At 56.6% G+C, this 22,677-nt stretch overlaps 1 protein-coding gene across 8 annotated transcripts in view; it reads left to right on the top strand.

Moving 5' to 3' along the window:
• The first annotated feature begins 113 nt into the window (after positions 1-113).
• PDE4DIP (phosphodiesterase 4D interacting protein) overlaps positions 114-22,677 on the top strand; it is a 35,487-nt gene continuing 12,923 nt past the window's right edge. For 2 of the 8 annotated variants that reach the window (XM_076339799.1, XM_076339800.1), the window contains exons 1-15: positions 8,373-9,732; positions 13,364-13,483; positions 15,237-15,356; positions 15,602-15,694; positions 15,808-16,023; positions 16,553-16,711; positions 17,084-17,197; positions 17,434-17,571; positions 17,887-18,066; positions 18,345-18,539; positions 19,442-19,585; positions 20,642-20,720; positions 21,256-21,344; positions 21,527-21,643; positions 22,207-22,344. In XM_076339799.1, coding sequence (XP_076195914.1) covers positions 8,584-9,732; positions 13,364-13,483; positions 15,237-15,356; positions 15,602-15,694; positions 15,808-16,023; positions 16,553-16,711; positions 17,084-17,197; positions 17,434-17,571; positions 17,887-18,066; positions 18,345-18,539; positions 19,442-19,585; positions 20,642-20,720; positions 21,256-21,344; positions 21,527-21,643; positions 22,207-22,344 — 3,051 coding nt within the window. In that variant the 5' untranslated portion in view covers positions 8,373-8,583. Of the gene's footprint in view, positions 220-4,106; positions 4,163-4,394; positions 4,574-4,908; positions 5,144-5,600; positions 5,678-6,529; positions 6,654-6,725; positions 6,881-7,082; positions 7,201-8,371; positions 9,733-13,363; positions 13,484-15,236; positions 15,357-15,601; positions 15,695-15,807; positions 16,024-16,552; positions 16,712-17,083; positions 17,198-17,433; positions 17,572-17,886; positions 18,067-18,344; positions 18,540-19,441; positions 19,586-20,641; positions 20,721-21,255; positions 21,345-21,526; positions 21,644-22,206; positions 22,345-22,677 lie in introns of those variants that run through there. The other 6 variants (XM_076339802.1, XM_076339804.1, XM_076339803.1 and 3 more) reach the window with 6 other exon arrangements.

Genomic DNA, 22,677 nt, shown 5'->3' with positions numbered 1-22,677 from the left:
GCGGCAGGCGGAGCCGGCCGGTGCCGCAGAGCCGCCTCCCCGGCGCACGCTGGGGCGGCCAGGCAGCGCCTGCGGAGACCCGCCGGCTCGGCCCGGTGCCGCCCGGTACCGCCGGTGCCCGGCCCGGTGCCGCCCGGTGCCGCCGGTGCCCAGCCCGGTGCTACCCGGCGCGGTGCAGTGGTGCCCGGCCTGGGGCAGGATGCGAGCCCCGCGGCGGAGGTGAGAAGCGTGTCCGTGTGTGCGTGTGTCATCCGTGGGTGCATGTGTCCGTGGGTGATGCCGGTCGGGATGTCCCTGTGCCCTGGGCACGCGTGGGGGCTGCGTGTGCCCACGCTGGGCTGTGGTGATGCCGCGGCAGGTTCAGGCCCAGGTACCAACCGGCATCGATGTGGCCGGGATGCGGCTGGGATGCAGCTGTGCTCTCGGGGCTGTGTGGGGCCGGACACTGCCTGTCCCCAACCCCATCCCCCTTGGGCCGTGGGTGTCCCCTGCCTGCTGCTGGGGTCCCGCGGGTTGGTGCTGCAGGTGGGGCTGTGGGACACCCCACTTCCAGCTGGGCTGTGGCTCGCCGGGCCCTGCATGGGGCAAGCCCGGGAGCGCTGCCAGGCATCCAGGCAAGGGGTTCGGGGGAGCTGCCAGTGCGCGAGAAGTGAACAGGGGCCCTCATCCAGCACTGGGGGCACACAGGTGGTCGCTGCCCTGTGCCGTGAGGACCCGGGGGTGCCAGGACAGCATGTGCTGTGCCAAGCAAGAGGGCAGGGGCTGTAGGGTCCTGCGGGGCTGGGCTGGCACTGGCACCAGCACTGGGCTCTCCTCGGGGCGCCGGGCAGGTGGGGTTTGCTGGGAGGTGGTGGGCCAAGGGTGGCCCTGTGGGAAGCACTGTGGTTCGGGGTGCCAGCATGGGGAGCCCTGTTTGCATCCTTCCAGCTCTTCCCCTGGCTCTGCCCATCCCCAATTCCAGCCTGAGCCACTGGCCAGACCGTTTGTCCCGGCACCCGGCCAGGGCTGTGGGGCCTTGGGAGCCGTGCCGGCTGCCACGCGTGCGGTGCAGTGCCGGGAGCCGTCCTCGCCAGGAGTGTGGGTAACGCCGGCCCCCAGCTCCCTCCGTCCTGCCACGCTCAATGGAGGCCTTGTTGCTGTGCCCTGTGGGCGGGCGGGCGGTGGGCGGCTGTGCCGTGTGCTGTGCACACACGCCCAGGCGCACAGGCGGCCGCCGCGGTCGTGGCTGGCTGTCCCCGGCTCCACCTCCCCCGTGGCGGCACTCATCCCCTGCTGAAACATTTGTGCCGACAAGTCAGTAGGGAGCCAGGCTGTGCCACACTCGGCATCCTGGCCCCGGCACTGAGCTGCCACGCTCTCCTTGGCCTTGTCCAGCCCTCACCACGGCCCCTCTGCCAGCCTGGAAACAGTCGCAGGCACCCGGAGTGGCTGTGGCTGAGCACAGGGCTGGGGGCTGCCATTCATCACTTCGTCCATCCTTCTGTCCATCTGTCTATTCGTGGGAGGTGATCCAGCAGCAGGAGGAGGTGAGTTGCCGTCGGTGTGCTGAGCAGTGCTGGGTGCTTTGGGGATGCTCTCCCATGGGGCAGTGCCACCCTCACGCAGCCGACGTGCCGTGGCCCTGGCAGCCACCCCTGCGCTCTCCCCTCTCCCCGGCGGCACTCCGGGGTGCCGGTGCCGGCAAGCAGCCACGGTGGCCCTGGTGTGATGCTGTGGAGATGCTGTGAGTCAGTGGGTGCTCTGAGTCAGGGCCGCGTGGCAGCCCTCGTGCCAGGGCTTGAAGTTACATCAGGGGTGGGAAGTGCTGCCTGGTGGGTGGGGGGCCCTGGGACAGTGCCCCCCTCCGGCTCTGCGCTGTGCTGGCAGCTCTGCTCCGCACCCCAGGGTGGCATGGCCAGCATGAAAGGGCTCTTGTCCTCCTGCAGCCCCAGCAGCACCACGGCGGCCTCCCCTTTGCAGCAAACAAATTCCCAGTGTTGGGCACATGGATGGGGAGGGGGGAGTCCCCATCCAGCCCAGCCAGCCGTGGCAGAACCCAGGACTCCTACTGGCCCAGCATCCCCGTGGCCTGGCACGGGGCTCCCAGTCCTGGTGTTGGGGGGTGCTGGCTGGGCAGCCAGGCTGCAGGAAAGTGGGTGCTTTGCTTGCTCACCCCAGAGCCCATGGCCAGCCACACCATCGGGCTGGCCCTGCCTCCAGGTGGCCCCGAGGAGCCCCCATGGCACTGGAGGCACAGGGGTTGGCCACCCTCCTGTCTGGGTATCACCCCTCTGGGTGTTGCATCTCCTTGGGTGTTGTGCTTCCTCTGGTATTGCATGTCCTCGGGTGTCACACCCCCAGGTATGGCACCTCCTTGGATATCGTACTGTGTCTCCATGGGTATTGTGCCTCTGGGTATCGCACCTCCTTGGGTATCAGGTGTTTGGCTGTCATGCCTCCTTGGTTGTTGTGTCTCCGGGTATTATGCTTCTGGGTGTCATGCCTCCTTGGATGTCATGTCACTGGGTATTGTGCCTCTTCGGATATTTTGCCTCCTGGGATATCATGCCTTGGGATATCGTGCCACTGGGTATTGTGCTTCCTTGAGTATTGTGCATCCTTGTGCATCTTGACTCTGGGTATTGTGGCTCCTCGGATGTTTTGCCTCTGGGTATCGTGCCTCCTGGGTATCCGTCCTCCTGGGGTGTCATGCCTCTACAGATCATGCTTCTTGGATACTGTGCCTCTGGGTATCGGGTCTCCTTGGGTGTCATGCCTTTGGTTATTGTACTTCTGGGTGTTGTGCTTCCTTGAATGTCATGCCTCCGGGTACTGTGCCTCCAGGTACCGCGCCTCTGGGTACTGCACTTCTGGATACTGCACCTCCATGTACTGTGCCCCTGAGTACCGTGCCTCTGGGTATCGTGCCTTTGGGTACTGTGCCTCTGGGTAACATGCCGGTTATGGTGCCTGGCAGGGCGCAGGGCCATGCCTGGCCAGCGCTGGTGTGTTTAAAGCCATCATGCCTCAGTTTCCCCTCGTGGCGGGTTGTTGGTGCAGGGGCCGTGACACCCCACAGCTGCCTCCTCCCACTCCCTCCCAGGCTGGCAGTGCTGTGTCCCCTGCCCATCAGGTGCTGGTGTGGTGTCCCCAGCTCAGGGGGCACAGTCCCAGGGCCACCTGTGCTGTAGGGACCTGCTGTCCCTGCCCAGCTGCCGGGGCTCAGCATCATGCACGTGGGCAGGGCGCTGAGCCCATCGTGGTGCTGGGGGTGACTGCCCACCACCCGGCTCTCAGGACCCCCCCAAAAAGCTGTCATGCTGGGATTAGAAAATGAATACTCTGATGGGTTTTTTTAAGGAAAAAAATCTGGGTTTTTTAATTTGTGGGTTGTGGGGTTTTTCTTTCTTTTAAATCATGAAATGACTCACGCTTCTCTGCTGAAAATAAACCTGATTGCAGCTGCGGTGGGGAGCTGGTGAGCTGTGATAGCATGGAGGCAGGGGGCCCCTTGGAGAGCGGCCGGGGCCGGGGCCAGCCCTGCCTTAGGCAGCCCCTGCTCGCTGCCAACACCCAGACCCCCTCCCAGGGGCCGCGGGGGGCTGCTGCCGGGGCTCAGGTGGCCCTGCCACGGCTGCTAATGGGGCTAAAGTGCTCCTAAGGGGGCACCGCCATCTGCACGGCCCCGGGTGCCTCGTGTCTTTGCACTTAGATAAGATGCCTCCCAGCTGCGGGAACACACACGGGCACCCCCACGTGTGCACGGACGCCCGTGTGCCCCTGTGCATGCACGCACAGGGGTGCACACACACACACCCCCCATGCACCCCCACAGATGTACAGGGGTTTTTTCTTGCCTGGAGTTCACCCCCCCACCCCGGGCAGGCTTTTGAGTGACTGTTTGATGTCGGGAGCTCGCCCCACCGCCCCCCCAACCCAGTGCCGTGCCAGCCTCTGGCGGCCCCCCTGGGGTGGGGGAGACGCAGCAGCCGCCGTGCAGACACTTTGGTAAAATCCCCCACTGCCCTCCCAGGCCCCTCTGGCACAGCAGCTGGGTGGTGCATGGGGGCCCTGGGGGCTGGACCCCCGATGCCTTGTGTGATGTGGCCGTGTGCTCCTCTCCCCAGGGACCCCTGCAGTGGTGACGGGTTGGCCGTGCTCCCCGGAGCCAGCCGCATGGCGGGTAAGACACCCCAAGAGCCCCCCTGTACACTGCATGCCCCAGCTCCGTGCCCTGCCGAGGGTGATGTGCCAGTGCTCAGCACCCAGCAGTGTGCATCACCCCATGGGATGGCCAGGGGCTCACCGGGCCCCAAGGTGTCCCGGTGTCCCTCCCGGTGACATCTTGGGGGCAGGCGTTGTGTGGAGCAGCTGCTTCGCTCGTCTGACTGCCGCTCGCCCTCACTCCCTCCCAGCTTCCCAAGACAGGCCCTGGGTTGACGGTGACGAGGACCCCACATCAGCTGAGCTGCGGGGGTCCCATGGCCCCCCGGGTGCTCAGCCCCAGCCTGGCCCCTTGGTGCAGAGGTGTCTCCTCCAGGACCTGGAGATGGGTCCCCTCGTCCAGACGCAGACCCTTCGGGACTTTGAGCAGGTGAGACCACGGGGTGCTGGGACCCCCCCATGGCACTGCCAGGAGCACCCCAGCACCACTGGGTGCTTGCAGGATACATGCCGGATCCCCTGGGTGCATCAGTGGGGTGCAGAAGGCAGGAGGAGGATATGGGGCAGGCGGCGGTGGGGCGGGGAGAGGGGGCTCAGCCCCCCCGTGTGCTGTGCTCCCCCTCGCCGCCCTCCTGGCTGAGGCGCGCGGGGGCCGCCGGGGCTCGGGTTTCACCACCCGCCCGTCCCCGCCGTCCCTGCTCCAGCGATTCCTCAAATAGCTCTGGGAGGTGAAAAAAAAAAGGAAAGGGGCCGCGGCGGGGACAGCGGCGGGAGCTGCGGGCGGGCAGGGACCCCGGGCCGTGTCCCCGGCGGCACCATGTGAGGGGTGCCGGGATGCCCCCCCCATGGAGCGCCGGCCATGGCTAACGGGTACCGCACGCTCTCCCAGCACCTCAATGACCTCAAGAAGGAGAATTTCAGCCTCAAGCTGCGCATCTACTTTCTGGAGGAGCGTGTCCAGCAGAAGGGCGAGGGCAGCCGGGATGATGTCTACCGGCGGGTGAGCGTCCATGAGGGACAGGTGCCCAATGGGGGTTTCCCTCCTGATGCCCCCCCCTTTTCTGGGAGGAGATGGGGCCGGGGGAGCACAGCTGGTGGGGATGCCGGGGAGGGCACTGGGCACAGCACTGGGGCTGGGGGAGCCGCTGTGCGGGAGTTTGCCTCTCGCTGTCTTTGACCGGAGCGGGGAGACATTCGGGGAAGGCGTCCCCAGCCCGGTGGGGTACCCAGGGTAGGTGGTGGTGCCAGTTTGGGTGCAGACAGATGGAGCGGGTACACCCCGTCCCAGCACCAGTGGGCTAAAATACCACCCGTGCCGCTTAGTGCCAGGAGCACCCAAAGCCCTGCCGTGAGGTGGGGGACCCCCATGCCACCTCTGATGCATTCCTGTGGGCAGCGGCACTGGGGGGGCTGGGCAAGCATGGGGGCATCCTACCCGCCTGCATCCCGCCCTGCAGAACATTGAGCTGAAGGTGGAGGTGGAGAGCCTGAAGCGGGAGCTGCAGGAGAAGCAACAAGCCCTGGACAACACATGGTGAGTGGGGCCAGCCAAGCCCCTCGCCCCGGGGCGGACGTGGCACCCATGCGCCGTCTGCGGTGCTTGCGTGGGGACGGGGGTTGTCTGTCTGCACCCTGCCCACAGCGGGCAGCGGAGGGTTTTGCAGTGGGGCTGGAGGGGTTTGCAATGGGGCTGGGCACCCGCAGAGCTCCTCTTACGGCCCCGGCGCCAGCCAAAAATAAAGGGCAGCACCTGTTCGGTGGGGGAGGGCAGCGCTGTGCCCGGGGGCCGTGGCGCGGGTGTCCCGCAGTGGGGCACCGCCGGGCACGGGGCTGGGGGCACGGCAGCTGGGGAGCCCCTGGTTTCAGGAGCGTGCAGGGGCTGCTTTGGTGGTTCAGAGCCTGAGCATGACCTGGTGCTTCTGGAGGAGCTGTGTCCTCAGGGCAGCGGCACAGGGAGGTTACAGCACACCTTGCCTGGGGGTCCTGCAGAAACAGCACCCACGGCATGGGGGGAGCTGGGCTGGGGGCACCTGGGGTGGCATGGCTCGCCCAGCCCAGCTGGTTTGGGGTGGGGGCTTTTGCAAAGGGAGGCCATGCTGTGCTATGCCATGCCATGCCATGCTGCACCCTGCCAAGCCCTGCCATGCTGTGCCATGCCATGCTGTGCTGTACTGTGCCATGCTATGCCATGTCATGTGCCGTGCCATGCCATAGTGTGCTGTGCCATACCGTGCAGTGCCATGCCATGTCATGTTGTGAGATACCATGCTATGCCATACCATGCTGTCCCACATTGTGCTGTGCCATACTGTGCTGTGCTATGCCATGCTGTGCCACGCTATGCCGTGCCATGCCACGCCGTGCCATGCCGTGCTGTGCCTGGCAGGGTGGCTGCGGAGAACCAGACGACCCGCAGCCAGGCAGCGCTCCGGCAGCAGTATGAGGAACGGCAGCGGGAGTCGGAGCATGTCTATGAGCTCCTGGAGAACAAGATCCAGCTCCTGCAGGAGGTGAGCTGGGGGTGGTGGGGGCTGGGGGGGGCTGGGGCCCAGTCCCTGGGGGCTCACCCTGCTGCTGTGCAGGAGGCCAGGCTGGCACAGAGTGAGGCCGAGCAGGCCACGGCTCTGGCCAGAGCTGAGGCGGAGCGGTGCCGGGAGCTGGCAGGGAAGCTGAAGGAAGCTGCGAGGATGAAGGAAGAGGACAGGAGTGATGACAACTGCAGTGCTGTGGCCCAGAGGTGGGTGCCCAGGACCTGTTCCCTCTGTGCTGCCAGCCTGTGCCCTGTGCTGGCCCTTGGGGACCACCAAGGGGCTGCTGCTGTGCGGGGCCAGGGGGGCTGTGGGCATCCAGTGGGGTGGAGGGGTCATTCCAAGGGGAGGGAGCCAGGCTGTGGGGAAGAGGACCATGCTGAGTGTCCCCCACCCTTCCCTCCCTCGCAGGAGGATTGAAGAGCTGACCCAAGAGCTGGCTGCCAGCAAACGGCTTGTGGAGACACTGTCGGCCGAGAAGCGCAACCTGCAGCAGCGCCTGGAGGAGCCCCCAGCCGTGGGGGGGCAGGTGGGTGTGCAGGCGCAGGGCAACCCCAGCCCGGCACCCGGGGGGGGAGCGCACCCGCCCAGGGCTCGGCCAGCACTTGTCATCCCTGTCCCCTTTTGGGGCTGTGGCCAGGGCTGCGCCACGTCCAGCCCAGCAGTGTCAGGCATTTGCACGTCTGTGCCGTGGTGTTGGGGGGGGCAGGAGGGCCGGGAGGACCCAGTGTGTGGTGTCGGGGGAGAGGCCACCAACCTGTGCAGTCCTTCTGCGGGTGTCGGCGCTGCCTGCGCCCGTCTGCTGTTTAAATCCCGGGTCTTAAAATACCCCTGGCAGCCCGGCACGGTGCCAGGAAGGATTTCAGGGCTGCGAGGGATCAGAGCAGCATGTTCCTGGCAGCCGCACGGCTCTGGCCATGCTGTGTCTTGGTGGCACAGTGCTGTCCCCAGCAGCCATGGGCCATCAGTGTGTGAGCTGCCCATGTGGTGGTCCCGCCGGGGGACCCCGGTGTGTGCCCACTGGGTGCCACGGGGTGCCGTGCAGGTACTGGTGCATGGGTGCTGGTGGCCTTGTGCTGTGGGGACATGCTCCCCCCGGGCACTGCCTGCTGGGGCTGGGCACTGGGGCTGGGACACGTCGCTGGCATTGGGACTGGGATGTGGCGCTGGCACTGGACTAGGCACTGGCACTGGAGACAAGCACTAGTGGGGGGCGCTGACACTGGGGCTGGGCCCTGGCATTGGGGCTGGGCCCCCGGCACTGGCCTTGAACTGTCGCTGTCACGGTCGCTGTGGCTGTGGCCGGCACTGCGCTGTGCCCACCCCACGTGTGCCTGGGGCGGGCCGCGGGCAGCCACCGCGCATGCGCAACTTGCGGGCGTGGCGACTACAAGTCCCGGCAGGCGCCGCAGCTGCCGCGCACGCGCGAGGCTGTCGTCCGCCGCCATCTTGAAATCTGAGCCACAAGCCGGGCGCCGCCGTGGCAGGAGCATCCTCGGCGGCGGCGGCGGGGGCAGGCGGAGCGGCGGGGCCTGTGGGGCAGGGGGGCAGCCCGGGGTGAGGGGCAGCCCCGGGGAGGAGAGGGGGCAGCCTCGGAGGCGGGGGAACTGTGAGGAGAGGGAGGCAGCGAAGGGGGGGGCGGTGGGGGGGGTCAGCCCGGAGAGGGGGGCAGCCCTGGTGTGATTGGGCTGAGATGTGAAGGAGATGTTGTAGGGTGGGATGTTTCTGTAGCATCAGGAGTCCCAGCGTGTCACCCTCCTAAAAAGGGGAGATTGGTGGGGTGAGAGGTGGCGGTGGGCTCAGGGCTTGAGGGAGCTGTGCCCCGGGAGATGCGCTGAGTGAGCGGTAGAGGCCTCAGGAAGGTCTCTTGAGAACCCCCAGAAGTAGGTTTGGGTGCTGGCCAGGAGGGAGGATGAAGGAAACCTGCCGGATCTGCGCCCGGGAGCTGTGTGGCAACCAGCGACGATGGATCTTCCACACGGCGGCCAAGCTGAACCTCCAGGTGCTGCTCTCCCACGTCCTGGGCAGGGAGCTGTGCCGGGATGGCAAATCTGAGTTCGTTTGCAGCAAGTGTGCCTTCATGCTGGACCGCATCTACAGGTTCGACACCGTCATCGCACGCATCGAAGCCCTCTCCATCGAGCGCCTGCAGAAACTGCTGCTGGAGAAAGACCGCCTCAAGTTCTGCATTGCAAGCATGTACCGCAGGAACAACGAAGACTCTAGCACAGATGACAGAGCTGGGGATGGGACTGTGGACCTGTCTAATTTGCCTGATGTGCGGTACGCTGCCCTCCTTCAGGAGGACTTTGCTTATTCTGGGTATGAATATTGGACGGATCAAGAAGAGCACAGCTTGGAGCCACACAGCTGCCATGCTTCAGAGGGAACAAGTAACCGCCCACGGCGCTGCCGTGGCTGTGCTGTGCTGCGGGTGGCCGATGCTGACTATGAAGCAATTTGCAAAGTGCCGCGAAAGGTGGCCAGAAGCATCTCCTGTGGGCTGTCCAGCCGGTGGTCGGCCAGCATGGGCAACGAGGAGTCATCCGTGTGCGATGCAGCAGAGTCCACCAGCACCAGAGGGCCTGTGGATGGGGAAAGCATGGAGGAAGGCACGCCTGTGTCCTCTGTTGAGTCCCTGGACACAACCGTGGAGGCGAGCCCTCCGCAGCAGAAGGACGAAGATGCAGATAAGGGGGTGAAAGGGAATGGGAAATGTGATGATTTCTCAGATGACCGCATAACCCCAAGCTCTTCGCTGAGCGGGAACAGGCTGGAGCTGGCCCTCAACTTGATCAAGGCTTTGGATTACAAACCCCTTCAGAGCCCCCAAGGCAGCAGGCTACCTATTCCTGTGAAGTCCAGCTTGCCCCATCCCAAGCTTAGCCATGACTTGGCAGATGGCAGCGCTTCTGCTGGCTTAGTGTGTGCTGGTTCTGCCTTCCTGAACGCAGACAGAAAATCCTTTTCCAGAGCTCCTTTGGGTCTTTCCCTGGAGATTTCTGAACTGCAGGAGCTGTGGGATGACCTCTGTGAGGATTATATGCCGCTGCGGGTACAGGTAGAGGTCATTGTGCCGCTGTTTGATTGAGCAGCGTCCCTGCGACCCAACGCTGAGCCCACTAGGGATTCTTCTGTGCTGAGATAATACAGATAGCCATGTGTCACTGAGCCCAGGGCTAAGAATAGGCAGCTCGGTCCTTTTTAGGTGTGCTGCCTCTCTCCTCTGTCATTCTGCTGTCGTCTGTTTCCTCCTTGTGTTCTGGGAAATTAACCCTCCCCCCCTCCATCAGCTCTTCCTGTGAATGCAGCCTGCTAGATGGGTCTAAGCTCTTTGCATGCTTTGTCATTTTTCTGTTGAGAAAACACCAGTTTCACTTCAGCTGTCTCTTTAAGAAGTCGGTGTGACTTTTACCCACAACTAAAGGGAGTGTTTTAAGCTTCTGGGCATGTGTTTTCCAGAAGTTGTCTTTTCTTTGTGCCTGGGTAATGGTTCAGTGTCAGGAACGCCTGCCTCCAGAGCCCTGCCTCTGCAGATCAGGCCTCCAACCTGCCTAACGTGCAGATCCGCACAGAGATCTGTGGCGCATGCCCTGAGGAAAAGGTGTGTTCCTTAGAGGTGGATTTGAGCCAGAGGATGACTTTAGGGTTGGTGTTCTAGATAATTGGTTTATTTGAAAAGATTCATCAATTAACAGCAGGTGTTGCTGAGAGGCGATGAAAGCTGCTTTCACGGGATTCGATGGTAGTCCTCATGTAGCTCTGGATTGCCTCTGTTTTGCTGGCTTTAGTGAAATCTTCATTAGTATGCAGTCAAAAAGCTGAACTTGTAACTCCTTTACCACTTCCCTTAATGAATAGAAGGCCTCAGTCAGCTTCAATTCAGGAATATCCATGTCAGCCTAATTGCATTCCCATTAGCAGCCTTAGTGCTCTCTAATGCTCTAGGTAGCCTGGGGGATTAGAAAAATGCTTGTTTATTACTATGGCAACTGTAGCTGTGCTGAATTATGCTTCCTATTCAGCCAGCGTGGCTTGCTGTCCCATCTGCCCAGGCGTTTCCCAGAGCTGTGTGCTTTTCCCATAAAAACCTGCTCAAGAGATGATGCTAGGGAGGAACATAGAAAAAACTAATTTTCATCTGGTGCACAGAGGCATCACGCTGGCAGCCACCAACTGAAGATGTGAAGCAGGGTAGATGTGCTGCTTCTGTAGACTGTGTTGCTTGCTGCTAATTTTCACCGCTAGGGATATATTTACAGCATAAAAATAGGCTTTCTCTTAACAGAACGTGGTGCAATCAACGTGGCGCATTTACAGCTTGGCTTTGTGTCACGCGTTGCCATCCTCCTCTTGGAACTGCTTTAGAGGAGTTTCTCCAACCTCCAGCCTCTGCCATCTGACTGTTCCTGCCAGGAATTCATCTTGCAGGATTTTTTACTGCCTGTTTCTTGCCGTGGCAGCAGCAGTTGTGGTCTTTGGTGCAGGGTCTGGCAGAAGGGGGAAAGCGCTTAATTCTTCGGATGGCTTTAACAGCAAAAATGAGAGGTTGGATGCAGCTAGTAAACTAAATGGTTCTTGTATAAATGATATTTCTTTCTCTTCGTACAAGTAACACAGTTTCTAAAAGTCAGGTACTGCTGTCCAGCGATTCATATGCATAAATGCCTTTCTGGTAACGTGAAAGGAATATATAGGATATATAGGACCACAGTTCCCTTATTGCTTTTGGAAAACTGCAGTTCTCCTTTAAATTTACTGCTGTAAGCTACGATGACTGAAAGATCTGGTGTCAGGGCACATGATCTTGTAGGTACTGTTGTCTTGGGCATTTTCTTGAACCAACAATTCTTCCTTTTCATCACCACAACCCCAGGAAAATGCCATCAAACCCAGCCTTTGTCAGACACACGCTTGCAACTGCCTGCGGTGCCGTGCTGGCAGCGAGGGAAGCGTTGCCCTACTGACAGCCGGTCTTTTACCCACTGTTCTGGGCAGATGTGAGCTTGGCGGGCTTAGATAATGCTGTGATTATTGTCCTTATTTTTGGAAGAAGTGTTCTGTCTAGGTTAGTGTGTGCTGACATTGCTGGAGCTGTACTGAAGAGAGATTGTCAGTAAAATGCTGATGTAGGAAAAACCGCTGGGGAGCCGTGCTCTTCCTTGTGTGGCATGGCTGCGGGGAAGCACAAGGGAGGAGGGAGGCAGCGTGGGCTTTGGGACTTTGGACTCTGGAGCTGGCTCTGCCTTTCCCTTCCCTGCTCTTAACTCTTTGCAGGCTTTTTGCTTATTTTTCTTAGGAGTGTACAAATTGTGGGGAAAGGCGTGTTTTCCTTTCCCCTCCCCGGCCCCCCCCTCCCCATTTTCTTTTCATCAACCTTATTTCAAAATAGCTGTTGTGTGAGAGATTCCAGCAGCTCTCCCTGTCTGATCTGAAGCCTTCCAGCTGACCAAACGTGAAATTACTTGCTGTGACTGTTTAAGGTTTCACTAAAATCTTAACAAAACATCAGGGTAAAGGGAAGCATTGCTTCTGTGTGGAAGCTTCTGTATGTGAGAGGCAATGCACAGGCCTGGGGGAGCTCCCCTGTGCTGCCTGCCTTTCCCAGAGACAGCGTTTCTGTGGCTGCTGAAGATAAGGATTCAATCCGACAGGGCTGATCAGAGTTGACTGTTGTTCTCCCTGCACTGTGCTGCCTGGAGCTGGTGCTCCTCTGTGTGCTCTGAAAAGCTCTGTCATGTTCTCATAGCCTCTGTGCTGCAACCCTGCACTTGCCAGGACTCCCACTTGAAACAGACACCAGTACAATTGATCTCGTATCACTGGTAATATTTAGGAATACTTAACAAGTCCTGTGAGGGCTGGGGTGGGTAGCTGGTTTGAATGCTGCTGTTGGGAGTTAACAACTCACTAGGCGGGAGGTAGCACAAGAGTAAGAAGGGATGACAAGGGATTAGTGTGTGCTCAGCCAGCAGGGTCTGGCAGGCCATGTGTCAGAAAGTAGGCTGTTTCCATTCTCAATAAATGGGTATAGATCATGAAAAAAAATCTCAGCTGTGGCATTCAATTTGCTACGGCTTGTGGAGCTGCAGGGAATCGCACACCGCGTGGGTGCTGGAGCATGGGGAGCTGTGAAGGAGAGCCCAGAGAATCACAAGTGGAGGGGTTCAGAGCCGGGGGTGACTGCCAGGTCACAGCAGGAGGGTAGCTGCTGGGAAGGATTGAAGATTGTGGGCTTGATTAAAAAGGAGAAGCTTGGCAGAACATGGGAAGGACTTTGATTTGGTGCTGGCTTTGTTTTGAAGCTTTTTGAAGCTGCCAGCAGGGTATGTAGGAAGGAGAGGAGGTTTCAGAGACATGGCTTGGGTGTGGGGAGCAGATCCGTCATCAGCCTGCAGACAGTGGTTAGAGCCAGACAAGCTGCTGGGCTCACAGTACTGGAGTGAGGAGAGACAGGAGCCCAACCAGAGCCTCAGGGCAGCAGGGAACTTCTGGCAGGCCAGGCAGAGAGCTGCCAGGTGCCAGCCTGCCACCCAGGTGAAGGGAGACACGGGCAGCATGGTGTTTCGGAGACAGTTAGAAAAGCACAGTGGGGCGTGTTTAAGCCCATGCTGCAAGGTCTCTGAGGGCTGACAGCTGAATAGAAGAAGCCAGTGCAAGACTTGAGCCATTTCTCTCCTTTTTTTTCTCAGAATTTGCAGGATGAACATCAGCAGCCGGCTCCGGGTGACCCTGCAGTGGGGGAGCACGTGTCTGATCTGTGTGCTGCAGAGCTGCAGGGCAAAATCCAGCAGTTTGAAGCTGCCAACAAGGTATTTCTTCATGAACAGCAAATTCAGTGCCTAGTGAGCCTGATGTAGTTAGTATTGGAGGGTGCCTCCTAGCCTGGCCGGAGGCAGGCATCTGCACCTCTGTTCCAGCAAGGGTGTGTGTGCTGACATGTGATTCTCAGTGCTGTTGTCTGCCAGCTTGAGTTAAAAGCATTTACTTTTTTCTGCAGCTGTGCTGTGTAAATTTTCCATATTTTTTTTGGAAACCATTATTTTGGAAGAACTTCCCACTTGCCTGGTGAGCCTTTTGGGAGCTGGTGAAGGGGAGATGCACAGGGTTATTTCCCTGTCTCTTGGATTTGCATGGGCTGAGCCTGGTGCAGGAGAGGAGGGCACCTGCCTTTCGAGACAGCTGCCTTCTTTTTTGTAAGCAGTAAGGGAGATCAGCTCAGAGGGGTCCTGTTTTCATTTTGATTTAAAGGCTTTCTTAGGAAAGAAACATGCAGCTGAGTTGTCTTGAGGCAGATCAAATTTAACACATGTTGCGAGGGGTTGATGTTCTTAGTTATGCTCTTGAACTCTAAGGTAAGTTATACCCACTGGGAAAACAGAGGGATTAAATGGGGAAAAAACATCAGGATGGGATCTTTATTTAAATCTGGGGACAGCTGTAAGCTGTTGGAGCTGCCTGGACCACAAAGGTTGACAGGGAAATAAAGAGGCCCAAGGCCTAGAAAATGCAGTTGGAAGTGTTTAAACAGTTTAGGGCGAGTGTCTCTTAGAGAAGAGATAACATGACAGGTGTGTAAACTGATGAGCAACAAGAGGAAATCATGTGGCAGCACCAACTCCTTAAGAAATTGAGGCTTGAGTAAGTTCCAAGGAAGATGCGTATCATCCAAGACTAAGAATGCCAACAGGCAGCATGTTTAGAAATGCTAACAAGCAGTTGCCTAAATGCACAACGTGCGCTGCATCATGAACATTATGGTGAAAGCAGAGAACTGTCCTAAAACTGTTTGAGATGGTAGTTTCTTTAGGGTGAAAAAGTCTAAGGCAAAAGTTCCTCAGGTTGTAAACCAGACATGGAGACTAGTGAGACGTTCCTCTTTGCTTTGCAGCCATGCTGTTGGCGAGCTGGTACTGGCTAGACTCTGTTGTGCTGAAGCCAGAACTTGAGGCTAAATAAGCCACTGATCTGATTGAATGTAGAATTACCTAGACAAGCAGCTGCTGCAAGAGTGCCTGTGTGGTCGAAGGAGACAGTAAGAGAAGGGGCTAGAAGATTGTAAAGGGGCAGCTGCAATGCTCTGGAGGACCTCAGAAGCAAATGGGACAGTGTTTAGAATGTGTAGCTTCTCCATGTTGATTTTTTTTTTTTCAGATCTCTTGGGAGGTTTTTGGGCTGAAGCAGCCCCTGTCCTCTTAAGGGAACAGAAACAAATGATAGAAACTGGGAAGGCGCTGGGCAGTCCGAGCAAGACTCTCCTGGAGTATGTGGGAGGCAGTATGATGTGTGAACCCAAGCCTGGAACCTCCGCCCTGCACGTGGGGGCTGCATTGGAGGGACCAGAAGCACTGGAACAGTCCTGTGGAGGCACTGAAGGCTTTGTGTTTACTCACTGGTCTCCACCCAGCTCAAACAGTATTTACAGACTCTAGAGGGAGCCACGTTGATCTTGATCTGGTGAACACTTGGGCTGTAGGGACTTGAGTAAGGAGCAGAGGGAGTCCTAAGGGTGTTTATGTAGAGCATTAGGCAGGATTAAAAAAACCAATATATTTCTGTCTTCAGTTGTTACAGGAAAAGCTGAATGAATTGAATTTTGAATTAAAATCTGTCCAAGAAACATCGCAGAGGCAAGATCGTACAATCCAGAGTCTGAATGAGGCCCTGAAAAACAAAGAGAGTAAGGTAATAGTTTTGGGTGGACAGGGTGGTGCTCACTGAAAGAGGAAAGTGTGCTAGCCCTGTAGGCAGTGACTGAAAAAGAATGCTTAAGTCATTGCTAGGCATCCTGGATCTCATTAAATTACTTATTGCGAAGCTCTTAGTTTCGTGCAATGCTGACATGTATCATAATCCACGCTGGAGGCTTGGGACGGGAGGGTTTGTGCTTGGTTTGCCAATGACTGGGCTTCCTATCCTTTGACTTGTAGGCAGAAGAGCTGTACCATATCATCGAAGGGCAGAATGAAACAATGGCCAAGCTGCGGGACATGCTACAGAGAAGCCATCTGGGACAGTTGCAGGTATGTCCCTGGGAAGCCTCAAATACATCAGGTTTTGTTCTGCAGGGATCCTGATTTTTAAATCCCTCTCGTGAAGTGAATCTTTGAGTTTCTCTGCTTCCCACTCTTGTTAGATATCAGAGAGCCCACTCTCATCCCAGGAGCAGCAAATGTCACTGCTAGATCTTCAGAACACGCTTTTCTGCACCAAGCTGGAGCTGCGGAAGCTGAAAAGAACTCAGCGCCAGAAAGAGCATCAACTGGCTGAAGCCAGGAGAGCAACCCAGCTCCTAGAGACCATGGTGCATGAAGAAGAGCAGCAGAAAGAGGCAACCTGGAAACACAACCAGGTATGACAAGCACTTAGCCTGGAAGTCTCTGGGTTTACACAACTTAAGAAGCACTGATGTAGTCAGTACTCTGCGCTCATTCATCATTTCTTGCCTACACCAGTCTGGGCACACTTGGCTAACCCCTTGTCACGTGTGTCCTTAGCTTCATATCTGAGGATTTAGAATCAGCAAAGACACTTGATAGCGGGTATGTTGTCCCTTGTATGTCTTTGGCTGGTGCAAATGTTCCATCTCTTTTTGTGATGTTACAAAGTTAATGCCCACTGCTGCACAGGTTAGCTATGATTGACTGTAAAGCTCTGTCTGTGGCCAGAGCAAGGGATTTAGATGGATGGATACCCTGGGAAATGAAATAAAGTCAAACTTCATCACCATGAAAGTGTGTTTTGAGATGTGAAAGCTGTAGTATTGCAAAGCATTTCTGGCTGTTCCCACAGCCCTTGTTGCTCTTGGCTTCTTCAGATTGGCCTGCTGTTTACAGGTCTGTTGAGGACTGACTGCCAAGGTGTGTGCTTTTCCTTTGCAGGAGCTGCGAGCTGTAGTACAGCAGCTGCAGGCAGAGCTGCAGGACAAGGCCCAGCAGCTCCAGACTGTGGAGTGGGAGAAATGCCGTGAGCTGCAGGCCCAGGAGCAGAGAGTTCAGCATTTGAGTCAGCATCTGGCTCGCAAGGAACAGCTTCTGCAGGTGAGATGCAGAAAGATTCAAGTTGAACGTAACTAGTCAGGGCGTCTGCTCCTCCTTTGACTTTTGCATCGCCAAGTACCAGCCTGTAGCTTTCACACATGCCCTTTGAAGAAGGGAAGGAAAGAGGTGCTTCTGGGCTCCCAAGATGAGGAATAAGGCACCAGTATCTGAGTACCTCAGCCCACGGCAATGCCTGGTGAGCCCTGGCAGGTGCTAGTCAACCAGCCCCACGTGCTGGGACTCTACCACTCTTTAATGTGCGGGGTAGAGCAAGTGTAGGGTGAAGGTAGTTAGCCCTGATTCTCTGTGCTGCTCTCTGGAGGGGTTTCTGGACTGACAGTTGTACTAGGGGTGTGTGTGTGCAACCTCTAGGAATCGAGGGAGCTTCTGCAATGCCAGCAAAACTTGGACAAGAGCCCTGCAGCCATGAATGTCATGTTGGAGAAACTGCAGCAGCGAGTCAGCGACAGGGATGCTGCTCTGGAGGTGAGCACACCTCTGTTGGTGATGTCTTAGTTTTCCCTGAGGCTCAGCCTTTGGGCTACCATCAGTGGTGCAGCCCCAGGCTGACCTCAGAGGTGACCATGTCTTCTACGTGCTCTTCATGGCTCAGTCTTCCAGAGGAGCCCTCTGAAAGGGAGAGCTGAGGTGCCCCACAAAGTGAGTGGTGGGCTGCAGAGCCCTACTACCCCATTCTGAGTGATCACCCCCTCTCACCCTAGCGAGCAGTAGATGAGAAGTTCTGTGCCCTGGAGAAGAAGGAGCAAGAGCTGCAACAGCTCCGTCTCTCAATAAGGGAGCGTGGAAGTGACCTGGAGAGGTTGCGCAATGTCCTATCCAGCAACGAGGCTACCATTCATGTGAGTGCTTGTTATCTGGGCATGCGGAGTCCAGCCTGGCTGTGGTGTGGTGCTAGACAAACCTTCCTGTGAATGCTCTGGTTGTTGCTGGGGAGAGTGGCTGCAGGGTGTTGGCTTTCCTCTGGCCTTGTGTGCGGGGCAAGTTCCTGGGTCACTCGTGTTTCTGGGCTGGGTGTAGAGGTGAGTGTGGTGTCTGGAGAGGACAGGTGTGAATCTATGTGACTCCACTAGCAGGAGAGGCTAGTATTTCCAGTTCTGCTTAATTCAGGATAAAGTCTCTGTCCCTGGTTGAGCTGCTTCTGTTGTGGTCCCCAGAGCCTGGAGAGCCTCCTGAAAGCCAAAACCCTGGAACTAGAGCAGGTGTCAGCAACCTGCCAAAACCTCCGCTGGCTCAAGGAGGAGATCGAGGCCAAATCCTGCAGCAGGCAGAAGGAGCAGGAGGGGATCATCCAGCAGCTGCAGACCTGCCTGCATGACAGGAACAAGGAAGTGGAGGTAAGGCCTTAGCTTGGCTTCCTGAGCCTTCAGCCAGTTTGTCTGCAGGGGGTGTGGTCCCAAACCAGAGCCTCCTGGCTGCCTGCCTCTGAGGAGGGCACTTGAACCTGTGCCCAGTGCTTTGGAAGCTGGCTGCTTTTGGCACCTGTAAATACCTGTGCTTGCTGAGACACTGCTTTCTCAGCTACACCCAGGCTGAAGAGCTGTTCCTCCCTGAACAGCTTGCAGTTTGATGGTAGCAATGTCTCTCCATCTCTCCCTTCCTTCCCCTTGTTCAGGAGCTTACAGCAACTCTGCTGTGCAAGCTGGGCCCAGGACAGAGTGAGGTAGCAGAGGAGCTGTGCCTGCGTCTCCAGCACAAGGAGAAAATGCTGCAGGATCTCCTCAGTGACAGGAACCATCAGACCATGGAGCATGATGCTGAAATCCGGGAGCTGCTGCTGGCCGTGAGCACCAAGGAGCAGCAGAGCAGAGTGAGTTGTGGGGAGGCCGGGGTGGATGGCTCTGCCTTGCATTAAGCAAATGGAAGCTGCTTTCTGGCTGCTGTTGGTGTAGCCTGGTGGAGCTGCTGAGTGTTGAAGAACCACATGAGATGCCATGAGCTGTTTCTAGGTTGGTCTCAACCTATCACATGGGAGCAGTTACAAAGCAGCAGCTCTTGTAGCAGTGTTCAGGTGTCAGGTTCCTGTCATTAAGTGGACTGGGCAGGGTTTGTGTGTGGTGGGGGAAGAAGTTCAGAGGTGCAGATCCTCCTCCATGCTCCTGGGCTTGGGGCAGCAGAGGGGCCATGGGAGGGATGCTGCTTCATGTGAGTGTTACCAGACCAGAAAGGAAGACTGAGCTATTTCTTGTGTAGCGCAGAAGTCTGAGGAGGCTCTGCTTATTGCCTCTTAACTTATACGTTAGTCAAACTAGTGCATGGTCCTGGGCATGTAAATGCCACTTAAAGAGCCACAGTTCCTACTCTGCCTACTCTTGCACACTGGGTGTGGTTCAGTGTTACCCAAGATACTTTGCATTGAGTTTCCTTTCATAAAAAGGGGGCTAAAAGGCCAAGCATTGTCTCCTCCTCTTTGTCTGTCCTCTGTCTTTCTCCCCTCCTGAATGGGGTGTGAGAAACTGAGGAGCTTGTTCCTCTGTAGGCAGAGAGGCTGAGCCTTGCTGCAGCTACCTGGAAGCAAAGATGGGAGGGCTGCAGTGGGGTTGCTGTGAGTGGCCAGGAGCAGCAGCTCCCAGGCTGGTTTGCAGATCACTTCTAGTCTCAAGTGACAGACAAATATTGAGATGGTTTCCCTTAGTCTGTAGGGAAGGCGAGGGACAGGGATCCTACCCCTGATCACAGCCCTGCCTTTCCCTATTTTTCCTTCTCAATCAGATGGCTGCTGAGAAGATGGCGCACGCTTTGGCTGAAAGGAGCTGCGAGTTACAACTCCTACGCCAGCATGTGTTGGGGAAGGAGCCTGTCGCGACCCAGTTAGCTGGTGCTAGGCTGTTGAAGCAGGACACACAGCCTATACAAGTAAGAATCGTGCACTGTGTTTCTCTGCCCATGGCCTCGGGGCTCCAGAGAGAACTGATTGCAACAGGAGGAAATGGGAGAGAGGGGAGCACCACAGAGAATGATAAAAATGAAAGTGAGATTAGGGAAGAGACTTCCTATAGGAGGAAGAGAAGAAACTGAGGAGCAGAAATGCTGCCTGGATGTTCTGATCTTGATTCCACCAGCCTTTGTCACTCAGTGTCTCCTTGCATTTTGATCAGGCAGTATTTGAGTCCTTAGGGCACGTGAGAGTATGAAAGAAATCCACCCTCTGACCTTCCAGCATTGACCCAGTCCTTCCTTGGGCTGGGCTGTCTCGCTGTATTGTAATCCTCTCCCTGACATTGTCACATTCTGGAGGGGACGAGAGCTAATTTTAGGTCCCACTAATTCTTGGCAGAATCTGCCGGCTGTTTGCTGTCTCTTCCACAATTGGAGTTGGTATTTTTAAAGCAGCTTTGCTAAAAACCCCTTCGAGGCTGAACACAACTCTGAGGCTACATATGCCACGCTCCTACTTGAGCAGCTGTTGATGGTTTATTGGTGAGCTGACATGTTGAATGTTTTTAAGCAGCTGTAAACAGGTTGCTCATTTCTATTCCCAGGATGAAAGTGAGCTCTGGAGACTTCCAGGGACGTGTATATAGGCCAAGCTCTGTTTTTTCCTTCCTGCGTGGTCCCTCTGGGCCACATCCTTGGGTGAAGATGTAGGTCTTTGTAGAGTCTCAGTTGAAAGATGGGTTTGCTGCAGTTGAGTGAAACCTGTTTAATCCTTACTATGAAGACGCTCACTGCCAGCAACCTCCTAGTGCCAGATAAAACCAGGACAGAGCCCTGTTGCTCACACATACAGCTTCTAGGTTGGGTGCAATTCACTTGTCCCCGCTGCCTGGCTAGATCCCCTTCATTGGTTTCTCACATTTCAGAGCATCAACAAAGCAGCCAGCAGCTTTGCTGCAGTCCTGGGGCTCTGGGGAAGCTGCAAGTGCTAGGTTCCCCATAAAGGTGCAAACCTGAAGGCTTTTGTTTTTTCAGGAAATACTGCAAAGAGCTTGTGGGGCTACAGCCATTGCCGGACCCCAGCAAGGGGACAACAGCTGCAGGACAGAGGGAGGTGAGTGTGGTGACAGCTTCTTTCAAGGTCCCCAAACATGATCAGGGCTTTTTGCGGTGGGGGAAACATGGTTACATGAAACTGTGAGAGTGTAAAGAGCTTTGAGCAAGAGTGAATATTTTGAGCTGTGCCGCCTCTTTGGGTGATGGTTCAGGGATGTCTGGGGATGGGAGTATGGAAAAGAGAAAGGCTGGTGTTGGGTTTGAGGTTAGGTGCTTCTACTCAAGAGCTGATGCTGTCCAGTGAAGGGTTTTTGACTTTATGGTTCAGGCTGGACTGAGACAAGTGCAACTGGTTTGGGTTTTGCCTGTGGGCCAGGACACCTGATTTTTGCCAGGGGTGGGACAGCAGGCCTGGGACATTGCTGTTGCCTTGGGCTGCTGTTTAGGGATCAAGCAGGGAAGAAGAGTGTTTACTAAGAGGCAGTGTGATGGGGAGCACAAGCATCATAGACCTATCTTGCCAAAGAGGGATTCTGATCCTCGGGTCGGAGCTGACACATGGTAACCCTGCAGTAATCAAGCTGTCTTTGCAGTTATGGCATCAGCAGCAGAACTGGAGAAGGATCTTGTTAATGCCAAAGAGGAGCTGGAGCTAATGACAAAGAAGGAAAGGGAAAGCAGGGTGAGCTTGTGATAAAGCCTGTGCTGATCTCCCTTGCTTACAGGAGACCATTGGGCTGCCCCTCACTGGAGGTTTTGGACCCCCCTATTGTGAGGCTACCGCCAGTGAGAGAAATGGGGCAGCAGCTTGCAGTGGGGTTTTGGCTTTCTGAAGTCTTTCACGGACTTCTCTTCCCTCCCTAGCGGGAGCTGACTGCTCTCCAGTCTGTCGTGGCCACGCAGGAGGAAGAGCTGCAGGTGCAGGCCTCAGATATAGAGTCCTTGACCAGGACCATCCAGATCAAAGAGGACCTCATCAAGGTGAGAGAACGTGCTGTGCTGGGTCGGTTCCGCCTGGGAAGGCTGCAGATGAGTCTCTTCTTCTTTCCCCACATCCTGTACCTCATGCTCGCTCACTCACACTGAATGGCAAGACATAGAAACCAAGCTGCAGGCTTTCTGTGATAGCCATGAGTGGGTACCCTCTGCTAAGGAGCAAAGGGCCTCCTCAGAGTAATGTGGCTGGCTGTCCATGGATGGTATTGCTGCTGGTTTGCCTACAGCCCTCTGTGTTACTTTGGCCAGAAGGCAAATGCCCCAAACCCCCAGAGTGGCACTATTTGGCTTTTTGCTCCGTGTGTACCAAACGCCCTTCTTTGAGAGTCCTTTAAACAGAGTGCGTTGTGTCCCTTCTCAGTTCCTGCTCCAGGCTGTTATCTGTGTCTAATACACCCTGGGTGCTTTGGCATTTCTTTCTCAGGAGACCTAGGTCTTTCCAAACACTGGAAACTTTTGGCAGTTGTGTTCCAGGGGGGATTACGAAGGTCCAGCTGTCCTTGTTACTGATCCCTTCTTCACTGAGCCCTCCTGCTCTTGGTTTTCAGGATCTGCAGATGCAGCTGGTGGATCCTGAAGAAATTCCAGCTGTAGAAAGGCTGACACAAGAAGTGCTGGTGCTTCGGGAGAAAGTGGCCACAGCAGAGTCACGAGGACAAGAGGCTACTGGAAACAGAAGGCAGCAGGTAGTGTGCCGTGCAGGGCAAGCTTGGATGTGTTTATATTTCTGCCGGCGCTAAGTTATGAGGCTTTCTTTTCAGCCTTTGGATATGTTGAGATGTGCTTGTTCTTGGAAGCTGGTTGTGTACAATAGGGGGAATACAAAGGAGGAGAGGATTGGTTCCCTTTAGCACTTGTCTCAAGGGCAGAGTTTTTTGGGAGTCCAAGGGTCACACTGATCAACTTGATCACTTGGACACAAGCAAGAGAGGAAGGGGAAGCCCCTGTTTCTCTGGAGCAGCCAGATGCCTCCTTCAATTTCTGTCTCTAAGTGTCACATCTTGTCTGTTCTCTCCAAC

Source organism: Aptenodytes patagonicus, chromosome 5, assembly GCF_965638725.1.
Source record: "Aptenodytes patagonicus chromosome 5, bAptPat1.pri.cur, whole genome shotgun sequence".
NCBI lineage: Eukaryota > Metazoa > Chordata > Aves > Sphenisciformes > Spheniscidae > Aptenodytes > Aptenodytes patagonicus.
This window is presented reverse-complemented; position numbering and strand designations above follow the sequence as displayed.